This window comes from Vigna unguiculata, chromosome 3 (genome assembly GCF_004118075.2).
Source record: "Vigna unguiculata cultivar IT97K-499-35 chromosome 3, ASM411807v1, whole genome shotgun sequence".
NCBI classification, from domain to species: Eukaryota; Viridiplantae; Streptophyta; class Magnoliopsida; order Fabales; family Fabaceae; genus Vigna; species Vigna unguiculata.
In genome coordinates this window covers 16,056,451-16,075,860 of record NC_040281.1, presented here as the reverse complement: position 1 = coordinate 16,075,860, position 19,410 = coordinate 16,056,451, and the positions used below count along the sequence as shown (strand labels likewise).

The window sequence follows — 19,410 nt, the reverse complement described above, 5'->3', positions numbered from 1 at the left end:
AACAAGTCAAAGATGAAAAAAATGAAAATAACAATCATATCATCGTATTAATAAAAAGGTATAGAAACAGGGAATACTTAAATAAATAAAAAAAGTTAACCTGTAAATAGAACAGGAAATTTTAATTTTAAATAAAAATTTAATTCAAAAAAACATAATTGACGGGTGCAGAAAAATTAATTACAATTTTTTTATATTATATTGTTATTGTAGAGTATTCATCGGTTTCATTTGTTATTAATCTAAACAAAATTAACAGAAAATACTAAATAAAGTTTTCTTACAAGACTTCATTAAAAAAATTGTTGATTCGTGAGAGATTTGATTTGATGCAACTACTGCTGAGTCAAATAAGACTTATATCTTAACATTATTGAAGGATGGGTTCATCATAAAAAAATATCATAAATTTTATAAAGAAAGTTAAGCATATAAAAAATTCAGCTTTTTTAATCAACCATAATCCCCTTATCATGTAACTGAGTTTTGCTTTTTTCTTCGTTCACACTCGATCCTTTATTTTTGATATATTAAAATGTGCTTATATTTAAGTTCATCGAACATTATAATTTTGTATAATTAAGAAGCAAATATAATTTAAGGTTCTGTACAAATGAAAACATACAACATCAAATGTATTATGTAGAATAGCACCTCAAACTCATGAATGAAACTCACCTGAATCTTTATAACTGTTGGAGCCCTACAGACAGATGAAGTTAATTTTCAGGATGGAGTACATTTTATTGTGCCAAAATCAAGAGTGCCATGAAAGATTACATCAACTACAGTATTGCATCAGTATTATTACAAAAACATAATGTTCCATCAAACTCTAACTTGTATAGCCATATTTGTATAACTTGATATTTGTTGCTTCATCATTTTCTGTTCTACAGCTTCACTCAATTATGAATTTTGATCAGTACCAACAATCTACCACTTCTTCTTGCTGTGGCAAATCCCACTTCTTTGGGGGTCCTGAGGCCCTTGGGGTTGCACCAAAATAATCCCAACCCAATCTAGCAATTTCCACATAGATTCTTCTACCATAAAAATCCTGTACAAAATGGACAATAAACACATCCATTGTCAATGGATTTTATCATCTAAAATAGCAAATATGGACTAAAAAGTTACCTAGTTAGCATGTTATGCCAAATATTTACACAGATAACATTTTTTTTTTCAGAAAACCGAATTCTGATCTGAAAAAAAAAATGCTATCTGTGACAATATGTTATCTGGGTAAATTTTAATTCCCAGTGTAGTATTTGGGTTAAAAAATCATTGGCAGAAGAAGGTGAGGCATGTGATGAAAATTTGAACCTTCTGATCCATGGTTTCTAGTGCAAGCATGGCATCATCTTGGCATGTATATTGAATGAAAGCAATACCCTTAGATCTTTTTGTTTTCATATCTTTAACCATTTTAACTGCAAACATAAAATGCATGACCCAAGAGGTGTGAGTTAGAGTACTAAAAATCATGATGTAAACCATCCCAAGACTCATACCATTGTGAATAATGAGAAAACTTGTACATTTACCTTCAGCTATCTTGCCAAAATCAGAAAATTCCTTTTGCAAAGTAGTCTCACCAGTAGAATATGGTAAATCTGCTTCCATATGAAAACAAGTAGAAATTGATGTAAAAAAGTAAACTATACGATGCAATATCTGAAATTAATATAAATCTGCCACCATGGCATGGAAACAACATAAGTGAAAAATAAGAAAAGGGCACACAAGCATGCAGATTGATCACTGATGAAATTTCAGAACTGCGCAAAGTAAATCAAATCTCCACCAAACAACAATACATCAGAACTATATCAGTAGAAGATACTGTAGATGAGAACTAAGACAGACAGATAGATGTGATAGATGCTAAGTGTTTTGAAGCTAAAATGTTTCTCATAAGTTACCGAAATGATAATATACTAGCTAAAGCTAAGTCAAATATTGTCTAATTAGATTAGACATTAGTCTGCACATGCAGATACATTAACTTGCTAGATATCAAATTAACAAAAAAAAGCAGTGTTGTCAACCAGATGATTGTGTAACAGACACCTTTGTACTTCTATTTATCAAGTTGATAACTGGCAACAGTGATTTGTTATTATTGTAAAAGAACATTTTTATTGTCACTGTAACAAGGACGAAAGATCAAGAATCCTCCTAAACAAAGAAACAGTCACAACTATAGATAGAGAGTCTATATAGATAGAGTTTAGAAAAGCATGTTGATAAGGTACTACCTCTACACTAACTATAGCCAACAATTCATCATACCCCTCCTTTTTCATTCATAAACTTTATAAGGGTTAAATATGTTTTTGATCCCTTAACTTTCAGTTAAAATTGAAATTTGTCCATCTTTGAAACTTTAGTCCAATTTAGTCCCCCAACTTTAGATATGTGTGGATTTAGTTCTTCTAACCAAATTTTGTTAAGTTTATTTGATGTTTCAAAAGCGTTTCATAATAGTTTATTAGTTAACATTGAAGCGAAAATATGTCAAACGGTGTTAACAACTCAACTACTATATAGAAAATCATTTGAAACGTCAAATAAATTTAACAAAATTTGGTTGAAAGGACTAAATCTAAACATTTATAAAGTTAGACGACTAAATTGGATTAAAGTTTTAAAAAGGGACTAATTCCAATTTTCACTGAAAGTTGGAGGACCAAAAACATATTTAACCTTATTAGAGCAATACACTGAGCCAATCATTGGTTATATGCTCGATGCGTTAACAGAATGGAATATAAAGATATATAATAAGACAGTGGCAACAAAATCCTGATGTGTCCCCTTTAATATCTGATGTAGTCTTTTTCAATCTATTGAGGTCCCTGGTATCATTCTTATGGGTCACTGTACTGTCATTTGTCTATCCCAAAGATGTTCAAATAAAACTTTGTAGAAAATAAATTTTCAGCATAAAGCACATAAGCACTTAACTATAAAAATTGGTACTTGAGGAGGAAACCTCCATTAAGGGAAGAGGAAGAGTAAAATGTAGAAAAAGGCAGAAAGAAAATATAGTCAGAGCTGAAAAAAATCTCCAGTACCCTGGCCTTAGCCCCTTTCATATAACCCAAACATTGACAGTAACCCCAGTTGCCATAATGGAGCACAAGGCCCAAAAGGCTCATACTGAATGTCTGAAACCAAGTAGGACAAAGAACATTGCGTGATAAAAGCCTGATATCTAAGATATTGACAATAACTCAGACGTGGTGGCACACTATAACTGGTATTCTTTGATCATTCTGTTTAATTTACTGTCACAAAAAAATCAAATAAATTATGCAAATGAATGAAAGTTCATTTCAAGATAATCCTAATCACCTTCAAATAAACAAATAATCTGAGTATGATGTTAGTTAGAGTATCACATGAAAGTCAACATTAATATCTTAACCATCAAGTGTCTTAATTTGGACAATTGGACTAAAATCACTAAGTTTGAAAAATTAGGTGACTAAATGTTTCTATTTGAATTAGGGAGACCAAAATTGTATTTTAGACTAATTCATTTTTATCATGCAAAAAATCTTAAAGTGGCAGGTGAATGGTTATCCACTTTTAAGATAACAACCTTCAGTGTCATTGAGGGAACGCAATGAGAATCTCAGAAAATAATTATTTGATATCAGATTTTTCTCTTTTGGAGTCATTCCACTCTTGATTAGGGAATTCGGTTATTCTGAACAGGGCATGTCACCCTGAAAATATCACTCACCTCTAATGTGTACATATGAACTCCCTTGGCATATCCAAAGATCAATCACGGATTCTCATGAAGAGACTATGAAGAAACCATAAATATACATTTAAACATATAACAGTTTGCACCATCAAAATATGCCACACCATAATCCTGAAAAACAATTATAAGAAAATCCTTAAAATCCCTGATCATCCCAAAATTAAATAGTGAGAAGAAGCACCAAGATGTCTAGAAACCAGCACTATACTCCTTTCCTACAAGACAATAATGTATTTTTCCTATTTTGATAAAGCATACACAATAACAATAACAGACTTAAGAACAATATAGGGATATTCAGTGCTACTAAAATTATAGCACTGCTTTGCTATGGCTACTTTCATTTCATTCCGTATTCACAGAGTAATTATTGCTTTCCATCACAGTGGTTAAGAGGAAAATAACAGGAATACAACAATTTTAGTGAAGCAAACACGAACCAGACTCAACATTCACATGATCCAATTCAGACTTTATTCATAGACATCATAGATTCATATGATCATGCTCAAACTTCAATTCCACGATGCACGCACGGGAGCTTCATTTGCAACGTTATCTTGGAAACTTGATTTGATACTCCTCATTGTTCCAATTTAGTTCGTATTATAATGCATCATTCACTAGAGACTAATAGCAAAACTATATACACCTCATAACAACCAGAAAACAAATAATGATAACAAGTCTTTCTTTTGTGAATATTCTGATTCACTTTTCATTCATTAATCAAAAAATACAACTGAGAACTTGTAGACTGGAATTTGGCTTTCCAATTCCAAGCTTTGTCAGTAAGTTGGTCGTCTCTTCCCTCCTATTCTCGGATAGGCAATCTTTAGCATAATTTCAAACTGACCACAGCCGTAACATTTGTCTGAGTTACACTCCTTTGAATAGTGGCCATATTTACCACCTTTGAATGGCTTTGCGACCAACCTCCTCTTCCACACCAATTTTTATTTGAATGCTCTTTCTCCCCATAATACCCTTCTCGACCATGACCTCTACCACCATGATTGTTTCCTCTACCTCCACGACCTCTTCCTCTACCTTGAGTGTTCTGAGTATATAACGTTTTATCCACTTTCACTGTTGCTTTCTTTTGGAGTGTTTATTCAAGCAACTACCTTCTTCTTCTTTTGTTGCTCATGTGCTTCAAGAGAATTGACAAGCTCTTCTACTATTCTATTGCACATACGACATTCTCAGCAACCTCAAGATCTTCTCCATAACATAGCTAGCGAGCAACATCTCTCCATTTCAGCTAAATCGGTTCACTAGGGTTTCAACTTGAGTGATGAACTGGGAAAATCCTTTTGTCTCCTTCAACCTCATACTCTCCAACTAGCACCAAATTGTTTGAAATCAGACTTGTTTCACTCAGTCATCTCCCTTGTACACTTTCTCCAAAATATCTCACACTTTTTAATTTTTAGCACCAACAGTTGGGTACAACATGTAAAGAGCCACACTCTCAAGCTCTAATGCCAATTTGAAGACAACACGTCTTTCTTTTGTGTGAATACCCTGATTCACTTTTCATTCATTCATTAATGAAAAAATAAAATTGTGAACTTATACATTGGAATGGATTTCCATCTCCAAGCTTTAAATTCGGTTAATTATTTCAAATCAAGACACAAAAAGTAACCACTAACTCCTGACCTTTCCATTCTAAAATTGCTAACAGATTAACTTTCATTTAAGTTTATTCAACAACATTAACTCTCATTTAACTTTATTCAACAAATACAAGCATTCATCAAACAATTGCATAGCCTGTTCCATCTATTTGCCTCAATAATGTTCCAAAGTTACCATATAACCACAAATGTATCAAGGCTATATTAAAAGCCTTGTAAAAATCATCTTCCATGAATGAAAAGGATAATTTTCATCTCTTTGGACTAACCAACCAACCGAAATCTTCAGAACCCAAAATGGTGTTTTACTCAGCACTTAATTTTTCTCATACCCTTAACCATATATATCCCCACCAAGGAACTGACATTAAGCTGCACCTTTTTGTAACATAAACCACCTAGAGCTGGTAATGGTAGATAACAGTTGACAATGACATCTAACCTGAGTGCTACACCATAAACAAAACAAGCATCCTAAAGGATGATATCTGACAAGGCTTGCAAGACCAAAAAATAAAAAAATGCCATTATATTTTCTCCTTCGCGCTACCTACATCACCAAATTGGGTGGCGTATAAAAGGAGATAATTCTAAATTGAGTATGTATCCATAAGGCTCAAACAACACGAGAACAATTGGAAATGAGATGGGCATGCATGAATCAAACACACAACTACATGCTTCAACTAAATGGAATTGAAGGGTAAGAGGGTGAGAACGAATATTACTTTTAACAACAATTTTGCTGGCAAGAGGGTAGTCATGGCGCAGAGAAGATGCCCTGAGCGTAAGACGAGAAGGTTTTACAGATGCAGAGGGTTTAGCGAAGCCAGAGAAGGAAGGAGCCAACATACTCATCTCCATCACCGAAACCAAACACGGCCAAAGATTTTTTTTATGAACACAGCGAATGTGGTTGTTCTAAACTAAACAACTTTTGATTTTATAATTTTAAATTTCCTTATATTTTCATCACAATTTCAACTATTAATCTTTTATCACTTAGTTTTAAATATATTTTACTTTTAGAGTATATTACATGTTCCTTGTTTCTTTTTTACCTCCGGTTACTTGGTTTTATTTTATTTCTATTGTTTTAAGTAATTATGTATTGAATTGTTCTTTAATAAATATAACATTATAAATAATAATTCATGGATTTCTCTTATAAATATAATATATAAGAAAGAACAAATATATGATATTGTGGAATTGTCTTAGATTTAATTTTTACTATTTTAATAATATCAGTTCTAAATTTAAAATGATATTATAATATTTTGTTAACAAGACCAAAAAAGAAAAAAAAATATAATGACTTTGATAAAAGAGAAGATAAAATAAATAATTTAAAAAAAATACTAATTTTATTGTTTAATCTTTTTTTTATTTTAGTTCTTCAGTCATATTTTCAATTAAACACTCTTAGTTTCTTTTTTTTATCCGTTTTTATCATATCAATTTATTCTTGTCGAATGTGTTTATTGCATGTCTACCATTTAAAGCATTAAAAAAATGTAATTATAAAAATTGATGGAAATTTAGGTTTTTCGTGTGCTATGATATTTATTTACAAACTGTAATTTCAAAAACAACTAACAAATAATTTATACCGTCATTTATACTTATATGACACCAGAAAACAATTAAACATTATAATTAAACTCTAATTCGATTAATATAAGATTTTTTTAGTTTTATTTTTAATTTATCTTTATAACATTATTTCAATGTTAATTATAAGTGAACTTTATAATTAAATATGTTTAGAAATAAAAATGAAATGGCATATATAAAGTGTAACTAATTTCATGAAAACAATTGTTGAATGACATAAGATTACCAAACTTTTTATCTGAAAGGTTTTATATTGTAGATAATTATATAATGTTTTATATGATTGACTCATGATTCACAATTGTTAAATCATTTCCTGTGAACAACATATAAGGAATAAGATTCACAAATTGAGAACCATAAAATTTTGAGTTAGAATTGAATCTCTCTTATCAAAAGTATCTCACAAAACAATTAAAATTTAAATATCTCATGAATAAGCTATCAAAGATAGTAGGCAACAACAAAAATTGAATAGCAACTACTTAGATACATGTGTTAAGGATCAAAGAGTGTTATCTAGATGAACCCGTATCAGGTACTTGTGAGAAAAAGCAAATGCTTGGACAATTGAATGTATTTTCCCAAGTACAAGATCCACCAATATTCTAAAGTTTTGTTCCTAACTACTATCTAAGCTGAGAACAAAATAAATCTTACTCGACTCTTACAAAACCATCAAATTTATTGAACTGTCAAGTTATAATCTCGTTTCGAATCTATCAGCCTAGAAAAAAATTGCATATAAAATAAGAATTGGGAGCTTTTGTGTTTAAAACATTGAGGAAAATAAAATCTAATACAAATCAAGTTAAAGAGAAGACGTTTTCTATAAAACAACTGAAATTCAGAATTGTTAAACTTTTTTCTTTCCTTTAGGACCATTTATGAATTTAAAACGAACTTAAAGAGGAAAACTTGAGATTTCCCAGAACATATGTTCACACAACAATCTGGTGTTACTGTGCTATCGAATAATCCTTATGTCGATTCTACAAAAGCATTGCTTATTATGATAGTCATTACACAAGTCTTTTGATTCCTTTATCACTATTATCAATTCCATTTAGAGTAGAAGTTGTGACAAAATAGTTAACAATTTTCAACTGTTGGTTTGGTGAACAAAACAAAACCATCACCAATTTAGTTTGTATAAATCATTAGTACGCAAAGTAGCATTCAAGAACATCTCAACATCCCATATCATATACATTCACTTTGCCAAACTACATCAAATAATAAAAAACCTACAGTGATTTAGTACAAAATTTACTCCGCAAAGCTTCCTCTAATTTTTGGAAAATCACAGAGAATGCTCCTGCATAGAGAACAACCAAAAACTAGACAGTTATTACTAGATAGCACAGGTGTTGTTTCTTGATCTTAACCATATGAATTAGCAACATATCAAATGTAGGAACCAATGTCTAAGGTACAAACTTGTGACATGTAAGAAGCCAATGACAGTAAAAAACACAAAATTTTCAGTAATGTGGTCAACAAATTATCAGACTGATCGTATTTATTTTATGATTCACATCAAACCCCTATTAATAATGTCAATCATTTCACTAAGCCAAAAAGTATCTGAAGCCAAGAAAAATAAGTTATTCCACCAAAGCTATTTGTAGTTCCTAGACAAAAGTGCTGCACTAAACTAGTGGAAAAGACATTTAGAAAAATTGAAATTGGAAAAAGCAGGTTGTTAGAGAAAAACCTGATAACGGGCTATCCTTGTCTTGTAATGAACCTTTCACCAACAGTGTCCCAGGGATTTGCTGAAAAACCTGTAGGATAATATACATAACTTAAGATCAATGTAAATTCTGCTAACCAAAGTCAATTTTGAAAGTCTAGTAAGAAAAGATAGCAAGCATACTGATATACGGAAGCATAATCTCTCGGGAGAAAAATTTAAACTCGATTCATTAGATGTCTTTCTTCTAGGTTGACAATCAGTGGAATCATTGACAAATTTTAATTCATTCCTCAATATTGAATCACAATCATCTTTTGATATTGCAACCTATCATAATGAGATCGTTATTAATAGCTATCGTAAGGAAATTAAATCAGAATCTGAGTCTTAAGAGTGACTGATCTTACATCCACTGTGAAAGAAGAAGTGTTCATTGAACAGGATAGGCCATGTGAAGAGACGTGAGACTTAACACTTTCCAACACATTAATGGCACCATGTTGGCGTTGAAGACCCTGAAATAAATCTCTTTCATCACATTCGAGGAAAACAAAAGTGACCAGATACGTGAAAATGTTATAGGTGTAATTAATCACTATCTCAAGCTAATTTGACATGTATTTCGTTGAAGATCTCTTTCATACCGGAAATCAAAACAAACTTTCACCCCTACTGGCAACACAGATATTGGGGTTCCTACCTGACAACCTTGTATGCAAAGGATGAATGCACTAGCAACAACTGAATTCTCAACCAACTAGAGGTACGCATCAAATAACATATTTCTTGTATGCTTAAAAGAATGGAAGGATAAAGGATAACCATCACATTTGTTCACTGAAGGGAAGTGTTCCCATTACAAGGTGTCACAAATCACCAAACCTAACCATAATGAGCAAGAACAATTGCTTTCCTGTCCCAATAGTTGACCATCTTCTGAAGTTTGAATTTAACTGGCAGTACTTCCATCTAGAAGGAAGTCTCCTCAAGTTAGACACCATACGTATAATCTCAGAATATGCACACACACCCTTCACAAGTTGATGATATAAATTCCGAGCCTTCTAGTAAGCAGACATATTGCTGTTAAAACCATTTTTTGAATTAAATCTTACAATCTTACAATTTTATACAATTGCCACCTTCCAATACATACCCTACAACGAAACTTAAATGACTCTATTTTACAATAGATAAATGGATCTGTGCAACTTCATATTATCAATACGAATTGCATGATTCAATGATACGTTATTTTCTACTTCTCTTTCATCAATTCTCACGAAAACATTTAAATGCATATAAAGCTTGATTTTTTGAACTAATCCTATTTTATTATTGCACAACTTTATTTGTCATTCACACATTCAAAGCACCATATAGCTATTTAATTGCTTCACTTCCACTATTCTAAAATAAAGGGTTCACAAACTCATAATAACTAATAAATTTTTTAATGAGACTTCTAGTTAAGTTGTTTTATCTATTTCTAGTTCAAACAGTTTACAATGAACACTCCCTGTCTGTGATATTTGGAGTGATTTTTCATTGCCTTATAAATCTTACTATTCACCGTGAATTATGATTCACAGTTCAAAAATTAACACAGAAATTCACGTTTCAAATGGTGATTCCTAAAGTTTTGGTTTTTAACCACACCATATAGTGTTGTGTTATCTATGTACATGCATGTGTGAGATTGTATCAAGATAAAACAATGGCATTATTACAAACTGAATTATAGATACTGGTAGTATACTATACCTCAAGCGTGAAGGATGTCTTGTTCTTCGTGGATAAAGAAATTGATGACTTCTGCACAGGCGGCAAGAAAGACCAAGCAAGCCCCCACCGGTATGTCCTGCCTTGAACAAATTCAGTTGTCTTCACTATGGAAACACCAAACCCCCAAAGTTTTGATACAAGGTACTTAAGATTTGATTTTTTACCGACCATTGAAGTGAACCACCTGTGAACAATTAAAATGAAGGAGTCCAAATTTATTACAAGCATGAGGATGTAATTGGACAAATATGAAAAAACAGGAATTATTTTGATAAACAAATAGTAATTACCGAAAATGTTGCTTCAATTGTGTACTATCTTCAATGATACGAGTAATGAAGGCCCTCTCACCACCAGGACAGACCATTTCATGAGAAGTCCCACCACAAGAAGTTTTGGGATTGAGTCCAGCTTCCTCCAAACTTTCAAAAAATGGTGGATTGCACATACAGAAATCAAACTTCTCATCATCCTTGACCACATCAACAAGTATGGGAGGTCCATGATAACTCTCATTCTCACGGGCATGCAAATCAAGAGGCAGAGGAGCTACCTCCATATCAGTTTTCTTGCACAAAATTATCTCGCCATTGTTCTCCGACTCTTCAACTTCCACACAGGGAGCATTTCCATTGTCTTGAACCTTTCTGATTTCAATCAGATGAGAAATATGTGCATTGCTACTAACATTTTTTTCTGCCCACTCAATTGCAACATCAGTCACATCTGCAGTCAATCATTGTAAGTGAATTTAAATACCAATTTTGATAACAGATACAGAAACTAGACTTCCAAAAACAATGAATAAAACTTGGACAAGGTTTCTTATTTTATTTTTGTGAACCCAAGTATCCCAAGACAAGAGGTGAGGACTAATCCCTCGAGATACTAAAATCCATTTATTACACTAACCTCTCCTAATGTTTTATACAAGCTTGAGGATTAAACCTCCAACCGCATTCTCAAGGGGCATTGTCATTGTCACACCATGTTGGTGTTGCTTACATGTTTTGGCAATGTCTTTCCATAACAGGGTATCAACAATAGAAGGTCAAGAATTAATCCTTCGTGTACTAAAATTCATTCTAGAGATTGACCTATTCCAATAGATATCTTTTCACACAAATAGACTAGAGATTGAATCCCTGGCCCCCGTGCCTAAGAGACAGATTTGTTATCTACTAACCATGTCACACCAAATTGGTGTTCCTAGAGTGCTTTTGATGATATTTTCTAATCAAAATTCAAACTTCTAGTAATCATTACAATCCGTCACTGGGCACATTGCGAGACAAAGATTTAAATTTTCATTGGAAAATAACATCAAAATCAATTAAAGAGCTACATCAAACATAATTTTGTTGACAAAAGAATATACCTGATCCTACAAAACTCCATCCATGGAGAGAAGCACCAAGAAGAGGGTAAATGCAACTAGCTCCAGTTCCTATGTCAAATCCCCTGACCATGGCATCACTTGAAATGGTGCCAGGAATGACGTCTGATGAAAGAAGATGTTGAAGCCAGTGAATGTAATTGCTGCGGTTGGGCACAGTGGGGCAGAGTTGCCCATCAGGAATCCACCTACCAAATAGATTCCATCAGCAACAATGTCAATAAATGTGTCAACAGTGAGAGAGAGAGAGAGACACACACACAAACCAAGTCAAACTGTGACGATGATGGAGCAAGACCCGTGTGAGTTCACGTGTGGCGTTGAAGTCGGTCCAATCGATGGTGAGGCGCATGTGAGGAGGTGAGGGTTGGACGAATGACTGGAAAGAAGGGTAGAGAGTTGCCAAAAGAGCAAAGTCCGGTTGGCTTTCTGAATATACAATGTCATTGCTTCCTTGTTGCTCTTTGTTTCTCTTCCTTTTCTTGTTCCCACCCATGTCTCTTAATCAAACCCTTTCAACATTCAAACGTAATTTTTTGTTTGTTTTCCCACTCAAACAAAGTTCATATGTTTGCAGTTCAAGGTTGTGGATTGGAAATGAGAGTGCATTCCTAACGTCTTTGTGTAAAGTCAAGGGCCATGTGCACATTTTTCTCCATCAGTGGTGTGGTGTGCAAGATTTTAAAAATCGTCTGTTAATTTTAACAAATATCAGATAAACTTCAATTTCCCATCTGCGAATTTGACTCTATGGTTATGGGAAAAAGTTAAATTCCTGAACATTAGAGCTGTCATTTTAGCCCCTAACCCATGGGCTGGTGCCCTGTCCCCCTCTAAAAATAAGCCCTATTTTTTTGACCCCCTCAGTTGGGGACTTTATCAAAGCCCTAACCCCCAAAGTCCTATGTGAAGTGGGTTGGGACAGGGCTAGGATGGGAATGACCACTTAAAACTAAATTATTTTAGTTTTTCACTCTTTCTTTCAAAACTATTCTTGTCTGTGCTATGTGTGAACCAAGTTTCTCTTTGTCTATAGAACTCCTTCTTCATTGGAACCTAGCAAACTGCCAGAATTCGTTTATCTTTCTACTGATCTAACATTATTTTAACTTGTTAATTTCAAATTAATTTATACATAGGTTATAACCTTCACTATTCACATTTTGTTCATCCACTAAAGACCACACGTTAAGTAGTGTGTTAAGTAGTGTACAGTGCACACAAAATTAATCAGTACTCTCTACATATTTGTAAATAAAAGACGCCACTGAATGTGGTTAGGTTATTTTAATTAGCTTTTTGTCACATACCAAAGGAAATGCAATGGTACATGTCGCAACCTCAATCGCGACTGGAAATGGCTAACTCCAATCAAAAGAAATACATTTAAAAAATTGGGAGTTGCCACCATAATTTATTCTAGAAAACTATTAAAAACCGTAAAATAAAACATGTGGTTTGCAAAAACCGGATTTGTAGTCCGGGAGTTGGTTATGATGTAGGGAAGGTATTAGCACCTTACATCGCCCACTCGAAAGCAGTACCTCTAATTAAATATACAAAAATGATGTGGTTTTCAAGATGTTTAATTTTCCTCAAAAATAGTAAGAAAATAATATAGAAAAGAAACAAAAATAGTTCTTAATTTTGTGGGCCCGACAAGGATAATTTTTCACTCTTACGTATCTCTATTCATAATAGAGTCAGGGTTATGTAGTTTCTTTTAAAAAGCTTTTTGTGAAAATGTGCCGGCGAGAGCTGGGCTTGAACAAAAGAGAGGGCCAATGTGAACCGGGCTTTAATGAATGAGTATTGATTTTTTTAATTTTGAAAATTTTGTATTTTTTAGAATTTTGAATAGAAGAAAAGGTACCGAGTACGAGGACGATGCAGACAAGCATACAAGTACTCAGACTTTTATTATGAGGATGTTAGATGACAGACAGCCATACAAACATCCCAAAAACTTATCTTTAAAATATATTTGGATAACAAAATTGGATACCAAACGATGTAAACGACCATACAAATATCCAAAACATTCATTGGGGATATCAAATGATGATGTGGATGACCGTACAAATACTTAGACTTTTATTATGGAAGTGTTAGATGACAAATGGTCATATAAACATCCCAAAAACTTATCTTTTAAAAATATTTGAATACCAAGATTGGATACCAAACAATTCGGACGATCATACAAGTATCCAACCTTTTAAAATGTATAAGTATGAATTTAAAAATGAAAAGAAATGCTAGATTTAGAATGCTAGTAAGTTTTCATAGGCGAACTTTAAATAAAAAAACCAAAGCATAATTAATATTTAACGCTAAAACCCATTTCCTGCACATTCCAATTATTACTCTATGCAATCAATAATTAAAACAGGAACTCCACAGCTAATTGCTTGCATCTAAATATAGCCCCTGTAACATATTAAACAACAAATATAATCACCCTATGTATCAATCCATATCCCCTTTTTCATTCAGTTTTCTTTTCTCAAATCAAAGTGAACACAGAATAAAAATGAACATGAATCCGACAATATGTCATATAATTCAATTGCCAATATAAACCATGGCTCATTGTTAAATCCTCCTGCACCTGCCATTCACTTGCACATAACCAAATCAAACTTTGGGCAAACTTCTTGAGACCAAAATTATAAGAACAGAACATATTCAAATAATCATATCATCAATTATAATTGCAAGTGACTTGGAAAAGAAAACAGTTTCCTTATTCAATCAAGTATAAACCTGAATCATACGAAGCCACAGAACAAAAATAGGGTTGATGGAATTGCCTTAAAAAAGATCACACAAGAATTGCATTAGAAACATAACCAATAACCATCCGAAAACTCACTTCATACATTCAACTCCATCAAGGCCCCAACGGAAGAGTAAAGAGAACAAACATAACCATTAAACTGGTTCAATCAAATGCAACCTCAATATTAGAAGAAACAAACATCCAAATGTGCCTACAATCACAAAGCAGTCATGGGCCCAAATCGTCGCTCTGATACCATGTGAAAATAAAAGGATAATACACAATTGGAGGGTCTTATTAGATCCCTCTCATAACCTTCTATTTATAATGATAAAAACTGATACAATGGAAGATGAAAGATCAAAAGACTATCCTAAATACCTAGGTACAACTCATAGAGTGCCCTAGACTTATAAATACAGTTGGAAGTAGTTCCCAACACACCACTCCCTATTTTAGACTTAATAATTACTCTAACATAAATTTAATAATTATTTCAACAGAAACATATGCATTGCCACTCCTCTGAAAAAAACATCCAACAGAAAAAACCCTCATAGCCTATCCAAATTAAGCCACATCACTCCATTTAAACACATTTTTCCGTCATCATGAACCAGCAACCTAAATCACCAACTTACGAATGAATTCAAAGACTGAATCGCATCATCAGATGACCCAACACTCCACAAAAAAAATACACACAGATTCATAATCCGGAAACATCAAATTCAACAGTATACAACTAATCACTTCCAACCAAAACTAAATGTCAATCAAAATTAAACACAGATTTTAAGCAAAACAGAGAAAGAGGGGAGAATTGGAGCTGAACCTAGTCGGCATTAGTGGCCAATGACTATTTAGGCTGGCCCGCCAGCTTTTTCTCAAATGTTTAATTTATGGCCCAAAATCAGATTTTAATTTTTTTCATTTCAAATTTAGTTGTCCCAATGTTATATTACCAAAAGAAATTCTCCTTCAATGAAGAATACAACAACAATTATCTATTAAACAAGAAAATTATCGCAACACAAATAACCCTGCAATATATAATAACATAACTGATTCAGTTCAAGCAGGTTCAGAAGACTAGCAGCAGAGTTTTATTTTATACGAAGAGCACATATAATGGGTCATAAAAAGCTATGTACATGGACTATATGCAAGATCTATACATTACATTCTACAAGAATAAAAGCTTTCCCTTCTATCAGATTAGGTTCCCTATCTTTCTAAATGCCCTCCTTCCAAGTTCAACGGACATCATCAATATGATTGTTGCTTTAAACCCCTGAATGTCTAGCAATGGAACAACCAAAAATTTCATTTACATTACTCGGTATTAATACAATAGAAATAGAAAAAATATTCTTGGATAAGAGGGAGAGAAAAAAGTGCAATGGCCGAGGATAGCATATCCTCCAAAGCTACGAAATTGAAATTGGGAAAAAATTTAAGGATGAACAGCGATTAACGGCAGCAGCTACAGCAATTACGATTCACAGAATGGGTCGTGGTGGTCGGAAATCACAAAATCAGAAATTTAGGGTTACGAAAATCAGGAATTTAGGTTACAAATCGGGAAAAAGGGAACTAGAACGCAAATTACGAACAAACCTGTCTTTGCGGTGGTCGTGGCGGTCGGAATCGTTCGCCAATCGCAGTCCGATGGTGGCTCTGCGTTCTCCGTGCACTGCGCTGATTTCTCGCTGCTGCCAGCGACGTGGTGGATGTCACGGTGGAGGAGAAGCGGGTATGGCCAGCGGAGACGTGGTGGCCAGCGGCGACGTGGGTGGAGGAGAAGCGAGTATGTGTGTGGCGCAGTGAAGAGAGCGGAGAAGAAGAGTTGCAGTCTCGCAGTCGCAGAGTGTGTGAGTCTGGGCGTAGTGTGTGAGAGAGGAATATTAAAAAAATTGTGCACGTGGTCTTTGTTTTAAGAAGTAATACGGGCCGGCCCGTTTTGGCCGGCGGGTTAGCGGGTTTAACGGGCCGGATTATTTTAGGTTGGCGGGTTGAATATTTTGTTCCGGTCCATGTCTTTTTTGTTGGGCTTGCAGGTCGGTCCGTTGGGTCCGGTCCCTTTTGTCATCTCTAATGATTTATGTGCCGGTGAGGATCATTGTTGTATTTGATACGAGTCTAGGTTTAATTAATAGTATGATATTATTTTAATTCGGATGTAAGTTTAGTACTGTTTTTATAATAGTATTAAGGCTTAAAATTATTTTGGTTCCTATTTTTGTTGATTTTATTTAATTTGGTCTCTATTTTTGTTTTATATTCAATTAGTTTTTCATTTTCGTCAAATTATGGTCAATTTGGTCATTTTCACTAACGGTGTTTAAATAGTTAATGTTTTTGAACAGTACATGTCACGTGTCAGCTCCGGATTGTTTTTTAACTTTTTTTTTATTTTTTTAATTTTTTAATTTTATTTTTTTAATTTCAAAACAAGTATCTATGTGTCAAGTCAATATTGTGTCACGTGTCAATGCTAGTGTCACGTGTTAGTTTGTAGTTGTATTATTTATTTTTGTTCAATTTAGTTTCAATATTCGTTATTTTTGTTCAATTCAGTCCCTATATTCGTTATTTTTGTTTAATTTACTCCCAAATTTTGTTAAAATGAAACCATTTAATTTTTAAAATTAACATTGGTTATTTTTTAAATTTAATTATAAATTATAATATTTAATTATTAATCGAATATAATTCTTAGATTTAATTGTTAAATAGAATATAATTATTTAAATATTATTAAAATATAATTATTAAAATTTCAAAAATATATATTAACATTTGTAAAATTCACATTTAAATATAAATATTTAATATTTTTATTGCATTTTAGATATTAAAATCTAAAATATTTTATATGTAAATGTTAATTTTACAAATATTAGTTTATTTTTATAAAATATTTTTATATATCAATTTTAAAAATATTTTAGAATATAAATATTAGAAAAAAAATTAATAATTATATTCTTATAATATTTTAAATAATTATATTCTATTTAGCAATTAAATATAAGAATTTATTCAATTTATAATTAAATTTAATAATTTATAATTGAATTTAAAAAATAATAAATTCAAAGGTAAATTTTAGAAAAGATATTAATATAATTTGTATCAAAGATATTAAATTTAGTGTCAATTTGAAAGGGACAAAATTGATTTATTTTAACAAAAATTGGGACTAAATTGAACAAAAATAACGAATATAAGGACTAAATTGAACAGAAAAAATAATACTACCACAAACTGACACGTGGCACTAGCATTGACACGTGGCACAATTGTGACTTGACACGTGGACCATTTTTTTGAAATTAAAAAAATTTAAAAAAATTTTAAAAACAAATAAAAAAAACCAGGAGCTGACATGTGGCATGTACTGTTCAAAAACGTTAACTATTTAAACACCGTTAGTGAAAAGAACCAAATTGACCACAATTTGACAAAAATGAGGATCTAATTGAACATAAAACGAAAATAGGGACCAAATTGAATAAAATCAACAAAAATAGGGACCAAATATATATTTAAGCCTAGTATTAATTGATAGGAATGATTTTAATTAGGTTCTTTCAGAAAAAAAAATTATTCCGTTAATTTCTGGTTTTTTTATTTTTTTTATTTTTTTTTCAATTTTTATATTTTTTTGTCACGTATCAAATTCTTGGTATGACACATGACACTCACAGTGTCATTACGTAAGATACTATCACGTGACATTGTCAACCAAGTTTATTTGTTTGTGTATTTCAATTTACTTCTTATATATATGTTTGTGTATTTCAATCTAGTTCCAACTATGTTCTTTTAATTCAATTTAATCTTAACTTTTTTTTTTCAAAATAGATAAATATTGTCTCTCTTAAGATGAAATTAATTATTTATATAAATATTGTATTGATATTTGTTATTATAAAATAACTTACAAAATCAATTATTAATATTTATATTAAAATTTAATGGTAAAAATCATGAATAACAAAATATGGATTAACAATTAAGAAAAAATGTAACATATTATAACGTCATTTTCGATACAAATATATGAGACAATATTGCTCTATTTTGAAAATAACGTTATAACATATTACATTTTCAATAAAAAATGAGACATATTACTCTATTTTGAAAATGACATTATAACATATTACATTTTCAATAAAAAAATTGAGACAATATTGGTCAATTTTGTAAGTCATTTTTAATACCAAATATCAATATAACATTTATATAAATAATTAATTTCATCTTTAGAGAGAGACAATATTTATCTATTATGAAAAAAAAAATGAGACTAAATTGAATCAATAAACATATTAACGAGTGAGCTATTGAATTCAACCCATTTTGTCACCCTTAACTATATATATTTAGATGGATTAAATATGTTTTTAGTCCTTGAACTTTTACCAAAAATTGGAATTCGTTCTTGTACGAAACTTCAATATATTTGATCCCTAAACTTTAAAAATGAATGAATATAATCTTCTTAACATAATTACATTAACTTTTTTTAACATGACGAATGCATTTCCCAGTAGATATTGAATTGGAAATGTGTCAAACGGTAAACAACTACAATACTAACATGAAACGCGTTCGCCACATTAAAAAATTAATATATCTGAGTTAAAAATACTATATTCATCAATTTTTAAAGTTTAAGAACCAAAATATATT

General features: G+C 31.9%; 2 protein-coding genes across 8 annotated transcripts; both read right to left on the bottom strand.

Annotated features, from left to right (window-relative positions):
• Positions 1–661: 661 nt before the first annotated feature.
• Positions 662–6,365, bottom strand: LOC114176217 (glycine-rich RNA-binding protein 4, mitochondrial). Its single transcript, XM_028061174.1, has 4 exons — positions 6,156–6,365; positions 1,551–1,619; positions 1,330–1,436; positions 662–1,060 (listed from the first exon to the last, which is right to left on the bottom strand). Exons 1-4 carry the CDS (start codon positions 6,289–6,291, stop codon positions 923–925), a joined length of 450 nt encoding a protein of 149 aa, XP_027916975.1. The 5' UTR covers positions 6,292–6,365; the 3' UTR covers positions 662–922.
• A 1,757-nt stretch (positions 6,366–8,122) lies between these two features.
• LOC114177723 (U6 small nuclear RNA (adenine-(43)-N(6))-methyltransferase) lies at positions 8,123–16,609 on the bottom strand. Of its 7 annotated transcripts, none has more exons than XM_028063204.1 (9): positions 16,327–16,609; positions 12,185–16,192; positions 11,907–12,112; positions 10,819–11,254; positions 10,508–10,712; positions 9,151–9,258; positions 8,924–9,070; positions 8,762–8,831; positions 8,126–8,362 (listed from the first exon to the last, which is right to left on the bottom strand). In XM_028063204.1, the coding sequence occupies exons 2-9, from the start codon at positions 12,418–12,420 to the stop codon at positions 8,292–8,294; spliced, it is 1,479 nt and encodes a 492-aa protein (XP_027919005.1). In that variant the 5' UTR covers positions 12,421–16,192; positions 16,327–16,609; the 3' UTR covers positions 8,126–8,291. The 7 variants fall into 7 exon arrangements, with proteins under 7 accessions (XP_027919010.1, XP_027919012.1, XP_027919005.1 ...); XM_028063205.1 differs by having other exon boundaries at positions 12,185–16,008; XM_028063206.1 differs by having other exon boundaries at positions 12,185–12,616.
• Between the last annotated feature and the right edge of the window lie 2,801 nt (positions 16,610–19,410).